General features: G+C 47.1%; 1 protein-coding gene across 4 annotated transcripts in view; it reads left to right on the forward strand.

The window, feature by feature from the left end:
• ANKRD29 (ankyrin repeat domain 29) overlaps positions 1-21,410 on the forward strand; it is a 50,452-nt gene that overhangs the window by 21,581 nt on the left and 7,461 nt on the right. For 3 of the 4 annotated variants that reach the window (XM_075920862.1, XM_075920861.1, XM_006117206.4), the window contains 4 exons: positions 3,371-3,469; positions 7,348-7,446; positions 12,206-12,304; positions 19,363-19,461. In XM_075920862.1, coding sequence (XP_075776977.1) covers positions 3,371-3,469; positions 7,348-7,446; positions 12,206-12,304; positions 19,363-19,461 — 396 coding nt within the window. The remainder of the gene's footprint in view (positions 1-3,370; positions 3,470-7,347; positions 7,447-12,205; positions 12,305-19,362; positions 19,462-21,410) is intronic. The other variant, XM_006117207.4, reaches the window with a different exon arrangement.

The following is a 21,410-nucleotide window of genomic DNA, read 5'->3' on the forward strand; positions in this document are numbered from 1 at the left end:
ATGACCAGATCCCAGATCCCAGTGAATGCTTTGTCACTTCAGGTGCAGTGAATGCTATTGGCAGGAGGAGAGAGGCAGGGTAGCTGTGGGGTGTCTGCCTTTTTTCACATGTAAGGCTGCTATGTGCATTTGGCCATGATAATATTGATTAGCAAATGGTGAGGTTAAAGGAAATGATACCCCATAAGACACACCTTGTATAAAGATTATCACAGTTCTGTGTAGGGTATGAACACAGGAAGATATTGTCACAATAAGATCTAAGTATTAATAAAAACAATAATATTCTCTGGTAATTTTTGTCTCCCGCACATTTAAATCTGAAAGAATGGAGTCCCATCCTGATTTACTGGTATTTTAGTGACAGAAATAGGCATGGAAAATATTTTGGCTTTGAGTCTTCACAGTATGTGAGCTTAGTTCATAGTAGAACTGGTTGCAGCTCCCTGATATCTACACTTACTGTCCTTCCTTGTGCAGCCCTATCTTAGGCTGGTGGTGGGGACCAGGCATCAGTGATGCTGTCACAGGGTGGTAAACCCAGCCCCCTCAGAGACAGGGAGTTGAACCTCTCAGGCCTCATCTGGGGTGCTCCACCCCATAATTGTTACCGTGCCAAGTCAGTAGCAGCCCCCATCAGCAGGGCAATGGGGCCCAGTGGCCAGGTCAGTAACAAACAGTCCCTTTTGCAGGGCAGTGAGCTCTATTGCCCAGAAGTGGTAGTCCAGATGTAGTGTCCCCCACTTCAGGGTTAATGGGATGGAGTGAAGTAGGGGGAATCCAGGCCCTCCCTCTCCACCAGGTCCCAGCCAAGGGCCCTATCAGTGGTGGGTGTATCCCACCATTTGCTCAGCAAGGAATCCACAGGGTGTGCCAGCTCCCTACCCTGGGTTACTTCCTACCCTGTTCTAGACCATCAGCATCTTCCCCACCTACATCCTCCAAGCTGTGTGCTTTCCCTGCTGGTCTCCACTGCAGTGTTCTCCTCCAGACTGGGAGCCTCCCTGGCCAGTCTCTTCTTGCTTGCCTCTGCTGTGGCATCCAACTACTGCACCTTCTCCAGCACACTGGCAGCAGCTCCTTTCCCTACAGTGGTCAGCCCTGATTGAGCTGTTACACTGGCCTTTATACTGGTCTTCCATTTGAAGCATGCCCAACAGGGCTGTGGGGGAGGGGCTCTCTCAGCCAGGTAGGCCTGGTTAACCCTGCAGGCCCAGTGCAGGGTTGGTACACCCCATCACAGAAGCATAAAGTATAGAGGAGCTTTGCTGTGTGACATCCCTTCTGCTCTTACCGATACTCCTTTCCAATACATCTCCTCTTTCCTCTTGCATGGGGGGTAGAGTGGCACCTGGTGCACTGTAAGGAGTTCTCCTCTGCTGGGGAGATTCTCCATTCTTTTCCTCCATCCACTTTGTCTCCACTTTGGGCTTTTTATGGTGACTCGCTGCTGGACTGCAGAATCTGGTCCTTAATTTTTCAAAAGGAAAAAAAAACTATTGGGAGGGCGGGCACAGTGCGAAGGTGAGACAGGAGAAGCAATAATCTGTAAACTATCATTTGTAGACATGGTAACCCTTAAAATTTAATCATCTGGGATACAAAAATTATCAGAGAAAGAAAGAGAGAGAGACTCATGCCTATCTTACTTGGGCTTTCTGGTCTCACTTGAACTCACAGGGCTTCATGGAGAAGTCTGTTTATGTGAGTGGAATGGGGAATATAGATTTTACGCAGGTAAACTGGAAATGGGATAAGCATCAGTAAGGATACAATTCTCCCACAGAGGTCACGGATTCCGTGACTTTCTGGGACCTCCATAATTTCTTATGGACAGGGCTGGTGCAGCTGTTAGTCCTAGGGGCTGCCGGAGCAGCTGAAAGGCAGTCAGCCCTGCGGGCTGCTGAAGCAGCTGACAAGTAGCCAGACTGCCAGGCCTGGGTCAACCCCCTCTGGGGCTGGAACACAGTGGTAAGCCCAAGCCACCTGAGCAGCAGCGGGGCTGGAGCAGTCGCATGACCCCACAGCTATTTATCCTCCCTGCAGGGTATTTGTAGTGTTCTGTGGTGCCAGTAGGATTACAGTAGGGATGAAACCAGTCCACACAGGGACAGGTTATGGCAGGGGTGGGCAATAATTTTTGATGGGGGGGTCACTCCAAGATTTTGAAGTGGTTGAAGGCCACACTCTTCCATGATATTAATGGAAGAGGTACAGAGTCTGGGATGGAGCTTGGGTGCAGAAGGGAGCTTGGGGTAAGGGATTGGGATGCAGGAGGGAGAGTGGGGTCTGGAAGGGAGTTTGAGTGAAGGAGGTAGTTGTGATCTCGGGCAGGAGACTTGGGTGCAGGGTTTTGGAATGTGACCTAGGGCAGGAGAAGGTTGTAAGCTAGGGCAGGGGACTGGGGTGCAGTGGTTTGGTTTGTGTCCTTGGGGAATGGACTGGGGTGCAGGAGATTGGGTTGTAACCTAGGAAACAAGGGGATTGTGATCTGGGACAGAGGATTGGGGTGCCAGATCTGGGAGGAGGTATGGGTGCAGGAGGAGGGCAGATGGTTTGGGTATGTTGAGTGGGGGGGCACAGGGTTGGGGAAGTGAGGGGCTAGGGTGCCAGAGGCAGGCTCTGGCCAGGAGACTGACCAGTCAGCAGCCCAACCAGCCTGCTTGCCTGCAGAGCTAAATGCTTGCAGAGCTTAAAAAGTTTCCCAGCCAGCCTGCCTGCCCTGCGCCAACTCAGGCTGCACAGCCATGTGCTTGTGTGAATAACTCAGCTGGAGGGGAAGGAGGCGTGGTGTTTTGTGCGCTTCCTGTTATTCGAACAGGTAGTTCCCATTGGCCAGTTTCTGGCCAGAAGCTGGACAATGGGATTGTGCTGGGGGTAGGAGTTACACCTGAAGCCTTCCCTCCTCCCCTCCAGACCCGCAGTTTTTAAAGAGAAATGACCCCACAGCCGCTTTTCTGAGCGGTCTGCAGGGCAAGCAGGAAAGCCTGCTTGGGGCTACCCACTGTGTCTGTAGATCGGATCTGGTAACTTGGCAGGCTGGATTCGGCCTGCGGGCCATATTTTGCCCAGGTCTGGGTTACAAGCTTCCATAAATTTTTGTTTATTGCCCGTGACCTGTCCTTGATTTTTACTAATAATATCCATGACAGTATCTTATCCTTAAACATCAGACATTTCAGTGCCATTGAGATAAGAAATGATTCCTTACCCTAAGTTCTTTGGTAATCCCAAAGATCATCTTTAGTCAACAACAACTCTTGTTCAGTTATTCAAGTTCAGTCTGTTTTAACTCTGAAAATGAAGTGTGTACTCTATTGACATTTGATCCATTTGTTTGTGTGTGTTTCCTCCCTTCCCCCCTTTACAGTCTGGCACGACTGCTCTGTTCTTTGCTGCACAGCAAGGCCACAACGATGTTGTGAGGTTTCTCTTTGAATTTGGCGCTTCTACTGAATTTACAACAAAAGTAAGAGACTGGTCTGCTTTACTTCCAAAATTCACTTGTATTAATTGCTTGTTTTCTTTTAATCTGAAACATGGCATTACAGCAAGAAGATCATAAAAGAGTTTCCCTGCTTGCATGTTTTCTGTTATATGAGTAATGCAGTCTGCTGGCAGAAGATTATTTCAGAGTTAATTTGTATTGTCTAGATTTGATTAATTGAGTTTGGTACCATCTGATCTCATTACAGTATATATTTTTAGATTGTGAAAGCTACAATGAAGAGAACAGTCCCTCTTCTCATGCTGTCCCATATATAGGAACAAGCGGCCACACAATAAAAAGTAAATTTAGAACAAATTTAGAACAAATAAAAGGAATTAACACAGTTTGTAGTGAGCCCATGGAATTCACTGCAGTAGGTGGTTACAAAGTTAAGTACTATAGCTGGATTTTAAAAAGCACTGGTTAATCATGTGTAAAATAGATACATAAGTAGTTACTGTATATGTGTTGAGAGAGGGGAAATAAAATCGGTTTGCTTCAGGTTTTAAGATGATCACGGAAAAAATCAGGGAAATTTTTATCTTCGTGGTCAGCATTGCATTGTTGGCTGGTGACATTATATATTACTAAGGCTGCCTGACGCTTCCCATTATAAGATCCTGTTATAACTGTATGATTTTCATTGTTTGAGCTGATTTCTTCCAGGATGGTTGTCTGCCTTAGACCATTTTAAAAAAATAGTCAAAATTGTTGAACTATTTCAAAGAATGAGGCTAGTGAAGCTTTGTTTTGTTTTGTTTTTCCCCTGTGCTAAATGGTAGTGAAATTTTCCTTGAAAATCTCTAGCTCTCCATTCCCTCCCCATGCTTTAGAGCAGAAACTTGAAATTTTGGTGGGTGACAGCCTTAGTGTCAGGGATGCACCTTTTGCCATCCCTATGAAAATCTGCCCAAAACTGGCCAAGTGATAAGCCTTTGAAATATTGCAGTTCAAACATGTTCAATAGAGAGTTTTAAAATTATTTTTAGCAGCTTAAATCTTCAAGATCCAATCCTCGTTGAGCATGCTCCATCCCCTCACAGCTCCTGTGCATATGACTGGTTTGTGCGTGTGTCATCCCCACTGAGCAACTGAGCATGCTACAGCAAAGAGCTGGGTGGTGGGGGGGAGAGACTGGACTCAGAAAGACTTTCTCTGTAATGGCTGCTCCCAGCTTTCCCATCCAGGGTGGTGGATGGTTCCTTTGTGCCCCGGAACCTCTCTGCTGACCCTCAGGTGTATTTGAATGCAGAGGGATGAAAGCTAGACTGAGGAGGGAAGGAAAGGAGTGGATTGGGACAGTGAATCTGGTGAGACTGGGGGGGGGAGAGAAACTGGGACTGACTGGGCAAGGAGACGGGGACTGGGAGAGAGGAGAGGCTGAGACTGAGAGCTGGGCAGGGGAGGCGCATCCTGGGACTGGTTGTGTAAGGGAACTGAAAGCTGGAAGGCAGGGAGGGAAGGATGGGACTGAGATCAGGTGGGGAGAGTGCTGGCCAAGGAGACTGGGAACTGGTGGACAGGCTGGGACAGGCTCCCAAGAGAGACATGGGAGATGGGACTGGGAGCCAGTTGGCTGAGGGATGGGAGGGGGAAAATAATATGAGCCCATGAGAAGCTGGAGGTAGGAAGGCAACTGGGACTGGCAGGACAAAGAGACTGGGACAAGGAGCCAGGGAAAAGATGCAGGGAGAGACTGAGACTGGATGAGGGGTCTGGAGAGGTAGCCTAGGACTGGGAGCTAGTCAGATCAATCCAAGAGCTGGGAAGGACGAAACTGGGATAGGGATGTAATAGTGTAGTCGATTAACTGATTAACCGATAAGCAAAAGCTTATAAGCTTATAGGTTAATGCTATAGACTACACACATCCCCCTTCCCCCCAGCCAGTAACTTTTTAGCAGGCTGGCCAGCAACCCAGCTTAGTCCTAACTTGTGCTGGATCTGGGACCTTTCCCTGCTGCTGTTCTGCATTTAAAGTGCATTAAAGGAACCTGGCAGACAGGCAGCCTGGCACAGTTCCAGTTTGTGCTGGGTCTTGGAGCTCAGCGCCCCCCCAGGATAGGGGCCATTGCCACCCTGCACTGCTGCCTCTGTATCACACAGTGGTGCAAAGCAACAGTTCAGCGGGTCCACAAGAGGCGCTGGTTTTTAAATTGGCTTTCCTTGCAGATCAGCTCCTGCCTGACACCTCACACTGCTGCCTCTGATACAGAGGCAGGGAGCTCCTTGGGAGTGGGGCTGAGGTGCACTGGCTGCCGGCCCCACCCCCGGGGACTATAGAATAGTCAACTAACTGATAAGAATTCATGAGGTTAATGGACTATTCAATTAACGGATATTTAACATTCCTAAACCGGGACTGGCTGAGGAAGGAAACTGAGAATGGGGAGAGAGTCGGAGTTGGATGGTGAGACTGGGACGTAGACACTGAAGCTAGATATGGAGACTGGCCAGGGAAGGAGACGAGGATGATAAATCTGAGAAGATGTTTCTAATTATATGTTTCTAATTTTTCATATAACACCCCTACATATAGCGATATTAATGACAAATGTGTTGCCAATTCACATATGATCCCTTACCTTGCACATTTTAGGTACAGATTATGACAGTTAGTTGGGGTGCATGAGCTTGCTCCCTGTCCCATATGAGGGATCTCCTTGCCCTCTGAACTGGAATGCTCTTAGGATCACAGTCATGTATTGTATCAGTACTGCTAAGCTGTCCTCCCAGAGACAGACCTGGTTGCTGTCTCCTCTCCTTTCCTGCTCTTCTCTTGCTCTTCAGTCTCTCCCCGCATCTTCTCCCTGGCCCAGTCTCTTTGTCCTGCAAGTCCCATTTGACTTCCTACCTCATCCTTAGCCTCCACCTTGGCTGACTCTTCTGTCCTGTGGGAGGAACAGCTCTTACTCATCTGCACTGGGAGATGTCCAGCCTGGGAATTACCCTTTTTTGGCACAGCCACCAGTGTTTAGCAGCATGGCAAGATAGGTATTCTGTTTCTCCTGGAGAAGTTGCTAGTTATTTTTACTGGTGGCACTGCAGCTGTTTTCTTTCCCAGAGTGCAGTTAAGTTTCATGTGAGGGAGCAAATTATGAACTTATTTTATATACCGATATAATTAATGGGGCATGTCTCCCTCTGTTGGTTGACACTCAGAAACTACAACCATGTGAGATTGCTGCTGACACCTGGGGACATTACCTATAGCTGAAGTGGGGGCTTGTGTTTATAGTCTCTGGTCTGATCGCCTTTCCCAGCCAATGGGAGCTGCGGGAAGTGGAGCAGACCAAGATGGCGCTTCCTGCAGCTCCCATTGGCCGGGAAAGGTGATTCATGGCCAATGGGAACTGCAAGCGTCGGTTCCTGTGGCTGTGAAGATAAATATAGTGGTAGGGACCTATCAGGAGCAGATCCAGCCTGCATACCGGTACTTGCCCACCCCTGATCTATTGGCTGCTAGAACTGATGTTGACAGCATGCAGCTTAGTCCATTGGATCAGAGACAGGGTGTGCCGGCAGTCACCTTGCAGGGCTAAGGTTTGTATTTGTGAGAGGAAAGAAGACTAGATTAGGAGTGACAGGGAAGTAAGCTCATAGGAGGGGAAAGGACAGACAGAGCAGAGTTTTCCTGGTTTCCCATTCCTCAAAACAAGAATCGTCCTACTGACAGAGCTGAGGTCTAACTTATAGGGAAAAGACTCAAAGGACTACTCACAACCATTTTCTGGCTTGATAATACATAACTTCTGTGAGCCAAATTCTTGGAGGTAGTTAGCACTTGCTGTTGCACCTTTTCTGTTGCATCTTTTCTGTATTTGTTCTGTTCTTATTGTATTTTGTTCTGTTTGTAGGATGGGGGTACTGCTCTGTTAGCAGCTTGTCAGTATGGTCACACACGAGTGGTGGAAACTCTATTGAAGCATGGTGCCAACATACATGATCAGCTTTGTGTGAGTTCATTAGAAATAGATATTAACTGTGTACTGCATATGACACTGGGAGATATATACAAAGCTAGAAAAAGAGATTTAGTTAATCTATATGGGTATGTCTACACTACCACCCTAGTTCGAACTAGGGTGGTTAATGTAGGCAACCGAAGTTGCAAATGAAGCCCGGGATTTGAATTTTCCGGGCTTCATTTGCATCTTGCTGGGTGCCACCATTTTTAAATGTCCGCTAGTTTGGACTCCGTGCCCGCAGCTACACGCGGCACAGACTAGGTAGTTCAGATTAGGCTTCCTATTCCGAACTACCGTTATTCCTCGTGGAAGCCTAATCCGAACTACCTAGTCTGTGCCGCGTGTAGCCGTGGGCACGGAGTCCGAACTAGCGGACATTTAAAAATGGCGGTGCCCAGCAAGATGCAAATGAAGCCCGGGATATTTAAATCCTGGGCTTCATTTGCAACTTCGGTTGCCTACATTAACCACCCTAGTTCGAACTAGGGTGGTAGTGTAGACATACCCTATTTGCAAAGTTAAGTCATCTGAACTACATCGCTTAGGGCTGTGAAAAATGTTACTCCCTGTGTGATGTCACTAAGCCAACCTAAGCCCTAGTGTAGATACCGCTTGTCAAAAAAAAATCTTGTCTTGACCTACCTACCATCTTTCAGAAGATAGTAATAGATGGACACCTTCTGACACTGTATCAAGTGTTTATGCTACAGAGCTGCAGAAGTAAAATGCTTTTAGTGAATACATACTCTTAGGTATATTGTTGCTGAAAGGAAAACCTTAAAATCTGGTGGTCTGATTCTCCTTGCCTAATGTGTTTGGTTTTTTACAGCTGTTCAAAATGAGTGTTATCACATCAGAATGATAGTGTTTTACACTCTGGAATAAATAACTTCAGAAATTACCAAGCGGTGCTGAAACAGACCTTTAGTTTTTCTCTTGACAAACAGATATCATTAAAGTTAGAACTGCACTTATTTTTTCTTAACATCATTACATGCTGACCCTCAGGTAAAGTGAAGATACCAGGGGAGTGTGCCTCTGTCACCTGATAGTGTTTTGATAATAAATTAAAACAGAGAACCGTACAAATGACCTGATGGATGTCAGTCAGCTGGATTTTCAGAAAGCTGGATGAATCCCCCTGTGATTTACTGTGATGGAGTTGCATACAACCTGGCTATCATAAAACAAAAATGCATGACTTCCTCCCCCTCTACCATTCTTGCTAACTCAAGTAAATCAAGACTGATAAAAAGGAAGTCATATACCCTGAGGGGTTATGATGTTCTCTGAGCTAACTACTGGGTGCTCCCCTGGTGGAGACTGTTCCCATGAGATGCTGAGAGCCTTCATCCCCACTGACTTCATAGTAGTATTCAACATCTTATCATTTCAAGCCCTAAACACACAGTATAATGTACCTGGCTATGACTTTCTGTACAGAAGGGTTGTGCCATGTTTGCTATTACACAGTAATTACTTTTTTTAGTCTGCATGGCCGTAATTAGACATGTTTGTCACTTCCTAGTAGGGAGTGCTAAGTATTTCCACTGAGATCTGAAAATAACATTTGCCACACCCAACGCATACACCTAGATGTGAAGGCAATAAAGTAACCTCCCTGCCATCTCTCCAGGAACTGAGCAGCACTCAGTCTTATTTATAAGCTTGTTTTGATTACTCCAGTTGTGCAATAACACTCTTATGCAGGCCATTAAAAAATTAAAAGTGAATTCACAGGAAAACAACTATTAGTCTAGCTTCTTTTGCACGGTGCTGCAGAATTGAATTTGCAAAGTGGTGATGTCTGGCTGCCTACGTGATTGGCAAGCTTCCATACAAAAGGGATTTCAAACCTACGCTTGTCAGAGCAATTATTCCAAAAGCATCAGGATTTTACTTTCAGTGTTTAAGATAACTAAATGTTAGCAGTGTGGCAAAGAGAAGGAGCTCTAATTAAAATGGAAACCCATTTGGCATTGATTGGGGCTGTAATAAAGAGTGATTTTCAGATTACTGAACATTACTTGTTCTGAAAGAGGAACCGGAACAGAAGGACTCCTGTTATGTCTGTCTGGTGTGCAAGGCCTATCAAAGGGGCTAAGCACAGTTACCCAACCTTGAGTGCCTGCCTACTAGCTACCAGATACAATCTAGTCTTTGATGTGTCCAGGAACCCATAGATTATTTGTATGTTGGAAGGAGCCAGTGTGCAATTGACTATAATAATCTAAGGGCTTGTTCATACTGCACATTACTGCCTGGTATGCCATGGAGTGAATTTACAGACCACCAGGTTGCCAAGAAATAACATCTTGTGCGGATGCTGTTACAACACAATGAAAGTCCCAGTGTGTGGCTTAGTGTATTGCCCTTTCACATAGGTGTATGCTCACCCACACTCCAGGACTTTCACTGCAGTTTAGTAATGTTCACACACAATGTTACTGCACAGTAAGCTATACACCTTAGATTCATATTGTGGCTTGCCATGTAAGCAAGCCCTAAAACACACAAAGCATAAGAATCCCAGCCAAAGAGATATATGGGAAATAAAATCCCATCCATATTGGCATTAAGGGCAAACTTTCCAAATCTGGGGCCTGAAAAAGGACCACTGCAACTCACTGATGCTAATTCAGGCTCCTGGTGATTGGGAAATAATATCTTCTATGATCTAAGTAGCCCAGTTGAGTATAAACAACTTCGGTTAGTCCCAGTGTAAATGATTTGCCACCCAACATTTAAGCAAGACACTTTTGCTAAAATATTCTCTTTAGCCTGCATGTGCCTGGGGAGCATGCAGAGGGAGGGGGCTTTAGCATTTAATTCATTTATTTACCCATTTAAGCCAGAACATTTCCTCTCAACCAGGCTATGTCTAGACTGCAAGCCTCTTTCGAAAGAGGCTCTTTCGAAAGATACTTTCGAAAGAGCCTCTTTCGAAAGAGAGCATCTAGACTGCACGTTGAACTTTCGAAAAAGCGGCTTGCTTTTTCGAAAGAAAGCATCCAGTGAGTCTGGATGCTCTCTTTCGAAGAAGCCCTATTTACATTCAAGAACGCCTTCTTTCGAAAGAGGAACTTTCGAAAGAAGGCGTTCTTCCTCGTAAATTGAGGTTTACCGCCGTCGAAAGAAAAGCCGCGTTCTTTCGATTTAATTTCGAAAGAACGCGGCTTGAGTCTGGACGCAGGTGAAGTTTTTTCGAAAAAAGGCTACTTTTTTCAAAAAAACCCCTGAGTCTGGAGACAGCCCCACAAAGGGAGCAAATTTCCCTTTATATGCACTTCATTGGGAACTGCACCAGCAGAGACAGCACGGGCATCGGGGATGTAAGGGGGGAAGAGACTCTGCTTTCCCAAACCGCCAGGCATAGCCCCACCCACACTCCGGCCTTAGAACACCTGCAGTAGGCGTTCTGGGGGCAGAGTGCTGGTGCCCCCAGCACCCACCCTCCTGTTGCTCCAGGACTGGGGAGGCCAGGCCTGGCCACGTGGTGTGCCCTCCTCTCTCCCCCAGTGCTCCAGGGCTGGACAGGCCAGGCTGGGCGGTGCAGCATGCCCTGCTTTCTTCCTCCCCGGTGCCTCTCCAGCCCTGGAGCAACGGGGGAGGGAGCAGGGCTTGCTGCACCTGGCCCAACCTCCTCCCTCCCCTAATGCTCGAGAGGGTGGGCTGGGATTCTCTGGGCCGTGTGGTGCGCCTTTCATGGGGGCTGGGTAGGCTGCGGCGAGCACAAACCCACTCTCTCCCCTCCCCGTAGTAGGAAGGGGGAGCACAGGTGTGGCTCCTGGGGGCAAGGAAGGGGCAGGGCCTCGCAGAAAGGGTGGAGCTGGGGGCTTTACCTCCCCCAGCTCTGCCTTCACCGACTGCCCATGAGAGATGGCACCATGTCTGAATGCCTGTCCCAATACCACTGCAAGTTTTCACTCTTATCTAGTCAGATAAAAAGACAGCCAGTTGACATTTTGAAACATTTTTTCAATCGAAAATGGCCTTTTTTCAAAGCTTCCTGGAAGAAACAACCTCCCCCCCCTCCCCCCAAAAAAGAAAAAAACAACAAAAAAACCCAACAACAACAAAAACCAAAAATCAGTTTGACTGTTGAAACCCTAACACAGAAAATGCTTTGGTTATCAAAAGCTGAAAAACATCTACAATTTAAAAAATGGTTTTGTTGAAAACCCAAAAACTTTCAGTGAAATATTTTTCAAAGTCCACACACTATCTTCCTGTGTATAAGCCCCTCGTAATTTTTGTTTATATTGCAAGTCCCCCTTTCATGGCTGATCAACAGAGATGAGTTTACTGCAGCTGTCACCCAAAGGAGTTACTCGTTCAGCTCAAGTGGTAGAAGTGAATACTTTTAGGCCCTAGTTCAGCAAAGCACTCATGTAGATTCTTTAACTTAAATACATGCTAAAGTGTGTTTTTCTTTAGCAAAGCACTTAGGAATTTTGCTGCAATAGGGATGAAGTATGAATTTTTAAGTGTTTTGGTGATTTAAGAGCCTTGTGTTCAGTGTCAGTTTTGACCTATGATCGCCTAAATTACATTTTTATACTTAAGAGGAATCCTATACCTTATATCTAGTTTGTTGTGGACTAAGTCAAGATTTTGATGGGGAGGAGTTGCTTGTGTGTACCTATTTATATGTTATTAAGTTGCATAAAGGCACAGGAAGGGAAATATGTTTTGATATATCTAATGTAGTTTTGCCAATTAAGAAACTTAATTTATTTTTACTCAGGATGGAGCTTCTGCACTTTTTCTGGCTGCCCAGGGAGGTTATCTGGATGTCATCCGATTATTATTATCTTCAGGAGCAAAGGTCAACCAGCCAAGGCAGGTAATGTTCAGCTCTGCATTACCAAACCAGACATGGCATTTAATTAACATTACTGATGGAATTTTCAAAGGCCCTAAGGGAGTCTTCAAACTGGAGCATAGCTCAAGTTGCGTAGCTTATTTCGAGTTTAGCCCTGCTCTGTAGACATGCCCCTAATGTCCTCAGGCCGCTTTGAAATTTCGTCTTAAAACACTTGCATGAGATAGCACTCCATATATCCCCTGCTGAGGTCAATCAGTCAGACATATGCACTTATTAAAACCCTATCACAGCTATGACTTTAGTATCAATCTTAATCTTTGATTAAAAAAAACTCTTTTAATTTTGAGTTTCCTTCATGCTATCTATGTATACTGTAACAATCAGAGTAAATTGTAGTTTAGCCATTAAACATTTGGTACTTCTATAATACTCTGCCATCCCTGTTTCCACTTACGTTCTGATGCCAGAAAGCACTTAACTCTGGGCATAACTTTAAGCATGAGAGGAGTTCCATTGAAGACAATGGAGCTATTCTCGTGCTTTGTTACACCATGTGCTTAGCGATTTGCTGTTCTGATTGTCTGATTCAATTCTCATTAAAGTCAAGTGGACTCAAGAGAATGCAAACATTTTAAACTACATCAGAAAGTAAAGACAGATGTAAGGTTCCTAACATATCCATAATTTTCCCTTCTTATATCTGTATACAGTGGGCCCAGTTTTCAAACAGGGAATCTTAATTGGTCAGCTACCTTCTTGCACTTGGATGCTGAAATCAGCTCTTAAATATAAATTGAGCACTTAGATACTCATATTTGAAAATGGGGCTTCCCAGAGTGCATGATTCTACATCCGAGAATCTCATCTAAGGATTGCTGAACTAGTTCAAATAAGCTAACTAGCCGGAATCTTCACCACTCTTAATCTGTACATTTAAAAATCTCTGGATAGTGTTCTCTTCTCGCATTGTCAATGTGGCTGTGTCTAGACTTGCCAGTTTTTCCGGAAAATCAGCCGCTTTTCCGGAAAAACTTGCCAGCTGTTTACACTGGCCGCTTGAATTTCCGCAAAAGCACTGACTTCCTACTGTAAGAAATCAGTGCTTCTTGCGGAAATACTATTCTGCTCCAGTTCAGGCAAAAGTCCCTTTTGCGCAAAGCTTTTGCGCAAAAGGGCCAGTGTAGACAGCTCAGATTTGTTTTCTGCAAAAAAGCCCTGATCGTGAAAATGGCGATCAGGGCTTTTTTGCGGAAAAGTGCTTTTGCGGAAAAGCGTCCGTGCCAATCTAGACGCTGTGTTCCGAAAATGCTTTTAACGGAAAACTTTTCCGTTAGAAGCATTTCTGGAAAATCATGCCAATCTAGACGCAGCCTGTATGTCCAGCTGGTTTCAGCTGGGTAAGAAATCAGGAAGTAGGAGCAAAGAGGATGGGAAAAGCCCCAATTCACACTAGAATGTAACACGTGAATAGGCTGTCCAGCTTTTCCTCTATTTCCTGTCAAAATTTTATACCCAGAAGAGCCCAGCAATTCATAGTCAGGCAGCAGAGAACTACTTCAGCAACTTCTTTGATGGCCACGGGGTGTCTTGTCCCTGGAAAAATCTCTGCTGTTACTTAGCACAAGAAATAGAACCATCCATTCATATACCCACATGAAGACCCTCCTACACCTCTGTCTGTTCCCTCCCTCAACCACAAGATTTCTCTTTATAGGTAGGAAGTTTGGCAGGTATCCCCTGGGCTGTTGCTTAAATTACTCCTTGACTACCTGAGACTGTACTGTCTATCTAGATTTGTCTAGACTGTGATTTGTTAAAAGGTGATAAACAAGTAATACATTCTATATATCTAGGGCAGTGTATACTTCAATATGAGCTCAACTGGTCAAGTTAAAGCCATGGGGGGAGCTTTGGCCTGACCATGTTAGCCCATGTTAAAGAGTACACTGCCTTGTCTACACTAGTCTCTTAGAACATTGTACTTAGGTCACATGTTAGCTAACACCACTCTTAAACCCTAGTGCAGGCCAAGCTTCTCTGTCTTGTCTCTAAGGGTAGGCACAAAACACCTGCTGGGTGTGGCACTTTGTGTACATCTAGTGACACCTAGACAACCTAGAAATAGATGAGTCTGTTACAGACTTGGTTAAGATCCATGTGGCTCATGTCATCCTCTGACAGCATTAATTTTACATTATAATTAAACTCCTGCAGCTGGTCTGGGTCAGCTGGCTCAGGATTACTTGGCTTGGGCTGTGGGGCTGTAAAATTATGGTGTAGACATTCAGCCTGTGGCTGGAGTCTGAACTCTGGACAGCAGTTTTACAGCCCCACAGCCTGAGCTCCATGAGTCAGGTGACCTGGACCCACCTCTGTTCAGTTGTGCATCTTTTATTCCAATGTAAAAGTCCCTTAGCAGTCTAGACCAGTGTTTCTCAACCAGTGGTACGAGTACCCTTAGGGGAACTCGAGAGGAGTCTGGGGGGGTACATTAACACAACTGAAATTTGGAGAAAACCGAATTTTTGTTTTAAGTTTTACAGCACTTTATTATTTTTGTACTTTTCACACCCAAAAATTTCATCACCCACCTGGTTATGATTAAGTTGTTTAAATAAACGTGTTGCAATGGTAGAAAAAAAAAGTGTGTGTCTGAAAATTGTAGGTACTGGAAGTATTTATTATTTATTTACAGGCAGTCCCCGGGTTACGAACAGATAGGGACTATAGGTTTGTTCTTAAGTTGAATCTGTATGTAAGTCGGAACTGGCTCCAGATTCAGCCGCTGCTGAAACTGATCAGCGGCTGAATACAGGAAGCCCGAAGCAGAGTTGCTCTGCCCCCGGCTTCCTGGAATCAGCTGCTGATCAGTTTCAACAGCGGCTGAATCTGGACTCCTGGGACAGAACTGCTGGGGCACTGCCGGGTAGGTCCCCGCAGGACCAACCCGGCAGCACCCCAGCTGCTCTACCCCAGGCATCCCGCAATAAAAGCCTGGTCTGCTGGGGGGGGGGGGGCGCACTAGCTGCGCCCCCTCCCCCCCAGCAGACCAGGGAGACCCGAGCAAAGCCGCACAGGCAGCGGGACCCCGCTGCCCGTGAGGCTTTGCTCCTTTGCCCCGGAGCAAAGCCGCACAGGCGGCGGGGTCCCCCACCTCTGTGGCTTTGCTCCTGTCTCCCTGCTGTGCTGGGGAGGAGTCCCCCCCAGCACACCAGGGAGACCCGGAGCAGCTTTTCTCGCTCCGGAGGACGCAGTGGTGGGACCGCTGCGCTCTGGGCGGTCCCGCCGCCCGTGAGCTCCGGGGCAAGAAAAGCCCCGTTCGTAAGTGCGGATCCGACATAAGTCGGATCCGCGTAAGTCGGGGACTGCCTGTATTTATTTTTTTGAAAAGGGGGTACTTTATAAAAAAGGTTGAGAAACATTGGTCTAGACCAGGGGTCTCCAAACTTTTCAGCCCGAGGGCCGCATTAACTATCAAACAGCAGTTCGGGGGCCGACTACACACTTGAGGTCCAAATAAAAAACAATCAAAACATGCAATGTAATGATCGGTTGGAAAACATAACGCACTACTGCGTGCCTCTATTTTAATTCGGTAAAAACATAACGTCCACATAAGCGGCGGCTGATCTTGGCAGGATACACGTAAATTTCCGTAATTTTTTTTCCGTAGACAAAAAGGTCTCCACGGGCCGGATGAGAGGGCCTCGCGGGCCGCATCCGGCCCACGGGCCGTAGTTTGGAGACCCCTGGTCTAGACCAAGATTTGTTCAAGATACCTTTTGGCCTTTGCTACTTTTGGTACATAGCAGACAGGTGCTGAGTTTAGTTCTGGATAAATTCAGTGGTGTTTACGCCTGGGCTGTGTCTACACTGGCATGAATTTCCGGAACTGCTTAAAACGGAATACTATTCTGTTTTCAGTTTTTCCGGAAAAGGAGCGTCTACATTGGCAGGCTGCTTTTCTGGAAAAGCCCTTTTTCCGGAAAAGCGTCTGTGACCTATGTAGACACGCTTTTCCGGAAAAGACTACTGGGCTGTCTACACTGGCCCTTTTCCGGAACAGCGTTCCGGAATAAGGACTTATGCCTGAGCGGGAGCAGAATAGTTTTTCCGGAATAGCGGCTGATTTTGTACAGTAGAGCGTCGTTGCTTTTCCGGAAATTCAAGGGCCAGTGTAGACAGCTCGCAGCTTATTCCGGAAAAGCGGCTGATTTTCCGGAATAAGTGGCCCAGTGTAGACTCAGCCCTGGAGTCTTCGTTTGGGTCCCATCTTTAATCTGAAATGTTTTCTTAGCAAATGAAAAGCCTGCTCTTATCACTCTGATAATTCAAGAAATGGCTTAATGGCTTTCATCATTTCTCCCTCCACAAAAAATGAGCCTTGGTTCAAGTATCCATCCAAGAGTGATTTTCATAACTGTGACTCCTCCCAACAACAGCAACATTGCTCTACTAACATAACTGAGGGATAGATATATATATAACTGAGGGAGTATTTCCTGGTGCTGTGTTGTACTAGATACAAGTTTGGCCCTAGGCTTTGTAGGACCTTATGTGAAGTCAAACTGATTGGGCTCCATCCTTCTCTTTCTCCTTTTATGACCTGGCCCTCTTTCTGCCTTGCTCTTGTGAATGTACATCTCAGCATTTATATTACTTAGTAATGTAGCTTTGTGACCCAATTCATTTGTTTCTTCTTTCACAGTATCATTTCCGCCTGCGCAGACATCATTTCCTTTTTTGTGCCATTGTGACAGGGTCTCTCTGTCACTGTGACACTGACATTCTTTTGTCATCATTTGGTCTAGAGCAGAGATTGGCAAAATACATCCCAGGGATGGATCTGACCCACCAAGTCACTAGATCCAGCCCGCGGACCACTCTGCCAGGACCCTCAGAAACACAGCTGCCTTGGTTTAAAGCGCAGTCCGTGGGCTCTCTACTCTGCAGGGAGGGAGAGGCTTCGTGTGATCTCCACATCCCCAGCTCAATCCCCAGCTCCTATTGGTTGGAAACAACCAGCCAATAGGAACTGACTCCAGCCAGTCTCTCAGCTCCTGAGAGATTGGCCTGGGGGATGAGGCCAGTGAAAGCCTGTTCCCCCTCCTGGACCCGAGAGCCACATGGAGGGAACAGCCTGCAGTTTAAAGTGATCTGGGGCTGCAGCAGGAAGAGAGCCTAGCCTGCAGGGCTGCTGGCCAGGAGACACTTAGGGAAGCGCTTCCCAACCAGAACCTGCCTCTGGCACCCCCACCCCTCCTGCACCCAACTCCCTTCCCCAAGTCACCATCCAAATCTTCTGCACTCCCTGCCCCAGGTCACAACTCCCTCCCAGACCCTGTAACCCCTCCTACACCCTCCCCCAGACCAGAATTCTCTCCTGCACCCAAGTACCCTCCCAGAATCTGCAACCCATTCCTCTGTCCCAGGTCACCACCCAAACCCTCTGCAGTCTGCAAACCCCTGCCTCCAACTTCATTTGTTTTTGTCAGCTTAGCTTGTAAGCTCTTCAGAGCATGCACCGTCTTCTATTATATGTTCTAACAGCACCTACCTTTGGCAGTGCCCTGATCCTTTGGCACTACTGTAATATACAAAAAAATGTTATCATTTCCTGCTGCTTCTAAAACCTTAACTTAGCCTTAACTAAAACAAAGCTAGCATGTCCCCCTGTGCTTAACGTGTCTCAGCTGGAAGTCACATTTTGCAACTACTTATGTAAGTAAAACCACAAATTGCACAATACATGTTCTATGTGCAGATTTCCCTGTTTTGACGGTACTTGGATCTTTTCCAAACTTTTACAGTTCATGGCTCTGGTACTTAAGCTTAACATTCTCTGCTGGAGAAAGTTTAAAAATGACCATGAATCACTTGAGTCACTGAGCAGGGAGGGAGAAATGTACACTGGAGATGGACAGTTTTTGCCATCACAATTGTTAGCTTGAGTTATATACTCTGCATACAAGAGAGTCTTTGAATTTTATTTTTGGACCACAAAGAAAATTTACCGTGTAAACAGGATGAATACTAGGGTGTGGGCAGCTAGTGTAATATAAATGAGAACACTTATTCAGAAATTATGCAAGAAAGGGAAAAGCTCCTTTTCTTTATTATTACTGTGTATTGGGCCTTGAAACCATGATTTCAGGATGTATCTTTGTTCTGTCTGTGCGTCAGAAAAGTCAGGAATGTAAAGTCTAGGCTTGTGTCAGTGGAAGGAATGCTCCGCCCATTCTACCAAGGGTGTGTCTAAACTACATGGCTCCGTCAGTGGAGCCATGTAGATTAGGCTGATCTGCAGAGGGAAATGAAGCCGCGATTTGTCCCATTTGCTCTTGCCAACTTGATCGGTGAACAAGAGCAAATGGGACAAATACCCACTTTAGTAAAAAAGTAGGGTGTGGAAGAACATGCGGGGGAGCAAGCAGCAATGCCAGCCCCATGCATCGGGAGAGGTGAGGCTCGTGGAGGGGGCAGGCAGGGCTCCAGCAAGGAATGATGCTAGCCCCAGCCTTCCCATGGTGGGGAGGGCAGGGGTTGGGCAAGCAGGTTGGGTCAGCCCCAGCATAGGCTAGCCCCACATAGTATCCCATTTTCTCTTTGGGAAATATGGTCACCCTAGCAACGAGGCTGAGGCTGGGGGTGGATCTGGGGCTGGGAGCAGAGCTGCAGCTGGGAACAGATCTGTGGCCAGGAGCTGAGGTTGCGGGGAGGACTGAAGCCTGGGCCAGGAGCAGATGCCGAGTGGGCTATGGTCAGGGACCTAGACTAGAGTCAGGAGCAAGCTGTAGTCAGAAGCCACAGCAGAGCTGGGGGTGGGAAGGGGTTAGGTGGCACTTTCTCCCCACCCCCAGTGTAGGCAGGCTGAGGCCCCACCACATCCCCCAAACAATGTTCCTTACTCCTTTAGAAAGGCACTCCCCATGGTTTGGGGGCTACTCTTTTAATGGCAATAAGATTTTATTAAGGGACCCACGTTCACTCCTTCCAGTAGCCAGAGTCTAGTCGTGAGCTGCCAGAGTGTGCACTGTCACCAAGGAAAGCCTATATCAGTCTTGTTTTACTTGAAGGATGGAACAGCTCCGTTGTGGATTGCATCTCAGATGGGTCACAGCGAGGTAGTGAGGGTAATGCTGCTCCGGGGAGCCGATCGAGATGCTACACGGAACGTGAGTAATTTTCACTTTTGCAGTGACTCTTAAAGGGAGATTATCTCCATGTTACATTCTGCCTTTTCGCAACAACTTTCATCAGAGGATCTCAGCACATTGGACATCAGTTAATGTAGTCTTGAAACACCCTAGTAAGGTAAGCAAAAAATCATTACCCCCAATATACTTTTGGGGAAACTGAAGCAGAGACATTGCCGCTTACTCAAGATCACATATGCAAATTTTATGCTGGACATGGAAATAGGACTTACATCCTCTGGCATCTTCTAGGGCCACCTGCAAGAGGCATTACACCTTTGTGCAAGTTTTGGGATCCCTGCATCCCCTCTATTTGTCAGGCAGTGCAGCTCCAGTGGAGCCAGAATGCATGAACTGCCCTATCTCTTGGTCCCTGAATGCATCCTTTTGGAAGGGTTCTCTAGTGTGGGAATAGGGCAGGAGTGGGGAACCTAAGGCCTGGGGGCTGGATGCAGCCCCTGGCTTGCCTGGGTCTGCCCCCCTCCCCCCGCCAAGGCTCAAGGCTCCCCCCCAACCTGTGTAGGGCTGGACCACACAAAATATATTCGTGTGGGCCCTGTTAGGCTCTGGTGTGTGAGGAGTAAGGATGTTAAGTAACGGTTAATTGACTAGTCGAGTAGTCAATGGAATTTCCATTGACTACTCAACTAGTCGATAGGCATGTCTGCATTCCTCCTTTGAAATGTACAAGAGCCCCCGCTGGGGCATCTTGTACATTTCAAAGGCGGAATGCATAACTCTGCGTGCAGCTCGGAGCAAGCAGGAAGTCCAACTTACTCTGGGCTGCACGATAGCATGCCGGCTTTGAAATGGACAAGAGTCCCCAACAGGGGATCTTGTACATTTCAAAGTGGCAGTGCGTCATGGAGACTGGGGTTAGCGGGGGACTCAGGGTCAGCAGGGGATTCATGCTGCACTGCCAATTTGAGATGCCACATGGAACTGGGGTCAGCTGGGGACTCCCCAGCTGATCTTGGGCTCTGCGTGGCATTTCAGCAAAACCCAGGATCAGCTGGAGACTCCCCAGCTTACCACGGGTTCCGCATGCCATTTCCCCAGAACTTGGAGTCATCTGGGGACTCCTTAGCTGATCCCACTTTCCACGGAAATGCTGCGCTGGAGCCTAGGATCAGTTGAGGAGTCCCCAGCTGACCCCAGACTCTGCACAGCTGATTCTTGTCTCAGCTGTGCGGCACTGTCTCTTTCAAACGCCAAGGCTGCGGTTCAAAGGGGCAGCGCCGCACAGCTGATTCAGAGCTCAGCTGTGCATGGAGCCCAAGGTCAGCTGGGGACTCCCCAGCTGAACCCGGGCTGCAGTGTGGTATTTCCACGGAACCCAGGATCAGCTGGGGACTCCACAGCTGACTGCAGATTCTGCTGGGGAGTCCCCAGCTTACCCCGAGCTCCATGTTCAGCAGCACCGCACAGCTGATCCTGGGCTTAGCTGTGCGGCGCTTCTGCTTTGAAGTGCCCCCTCTTTCCCTCCTTTGCTGCCTCTATCTGATAGAGGCAGCAAGGAGGTGGGGGGGAGGGGGATTGACTAGTCCTTAACATCTCTAGTGAGGAGAATGTGGGAAGTGTGAGGGGTTTGGTGGGTTTTTTTTCTTCTCACTTGTGTGATTTTTCTGTGGGGCCTCTGGCCCAAAAAAGGTTCCCCATCCCTGGAGTAGGGGAACAATGAGTTCATATCTATTCTCTGTGGTGATTGAAATGAAAGTGAAGATGATGCACATTGTCCCCAGCTTTCCCTCTCCTCCATTCTCCATCCATGCTTCCCATTCAAAGATCCCTAGATCTACAGATGACCCACCATGATTTCCAGCAACAGATGGCATTATGTTGTGGAAATGGATATGCAAAGATCATGCATGGAGGGGACTATCCCTATATGGATTCAGAGGGGGGATAACTCTTCCATTCAGTCAGAG

This window comes from Pelodiscus sinensis, chromosome 2 (assembly GCF_049634645.1).
Source record: "Pelodiscus sinensis isolate JC-2024 chromosome 2, ASM4963464v1, whole genome shotgun sequence".
NCBI classification, from domain to species: domain Eukaryota; kingdom Metazoa; phylum Chordata; order Testudines; family Trionychidae; genus Pelodiscus; species Pelodiscus sinensis.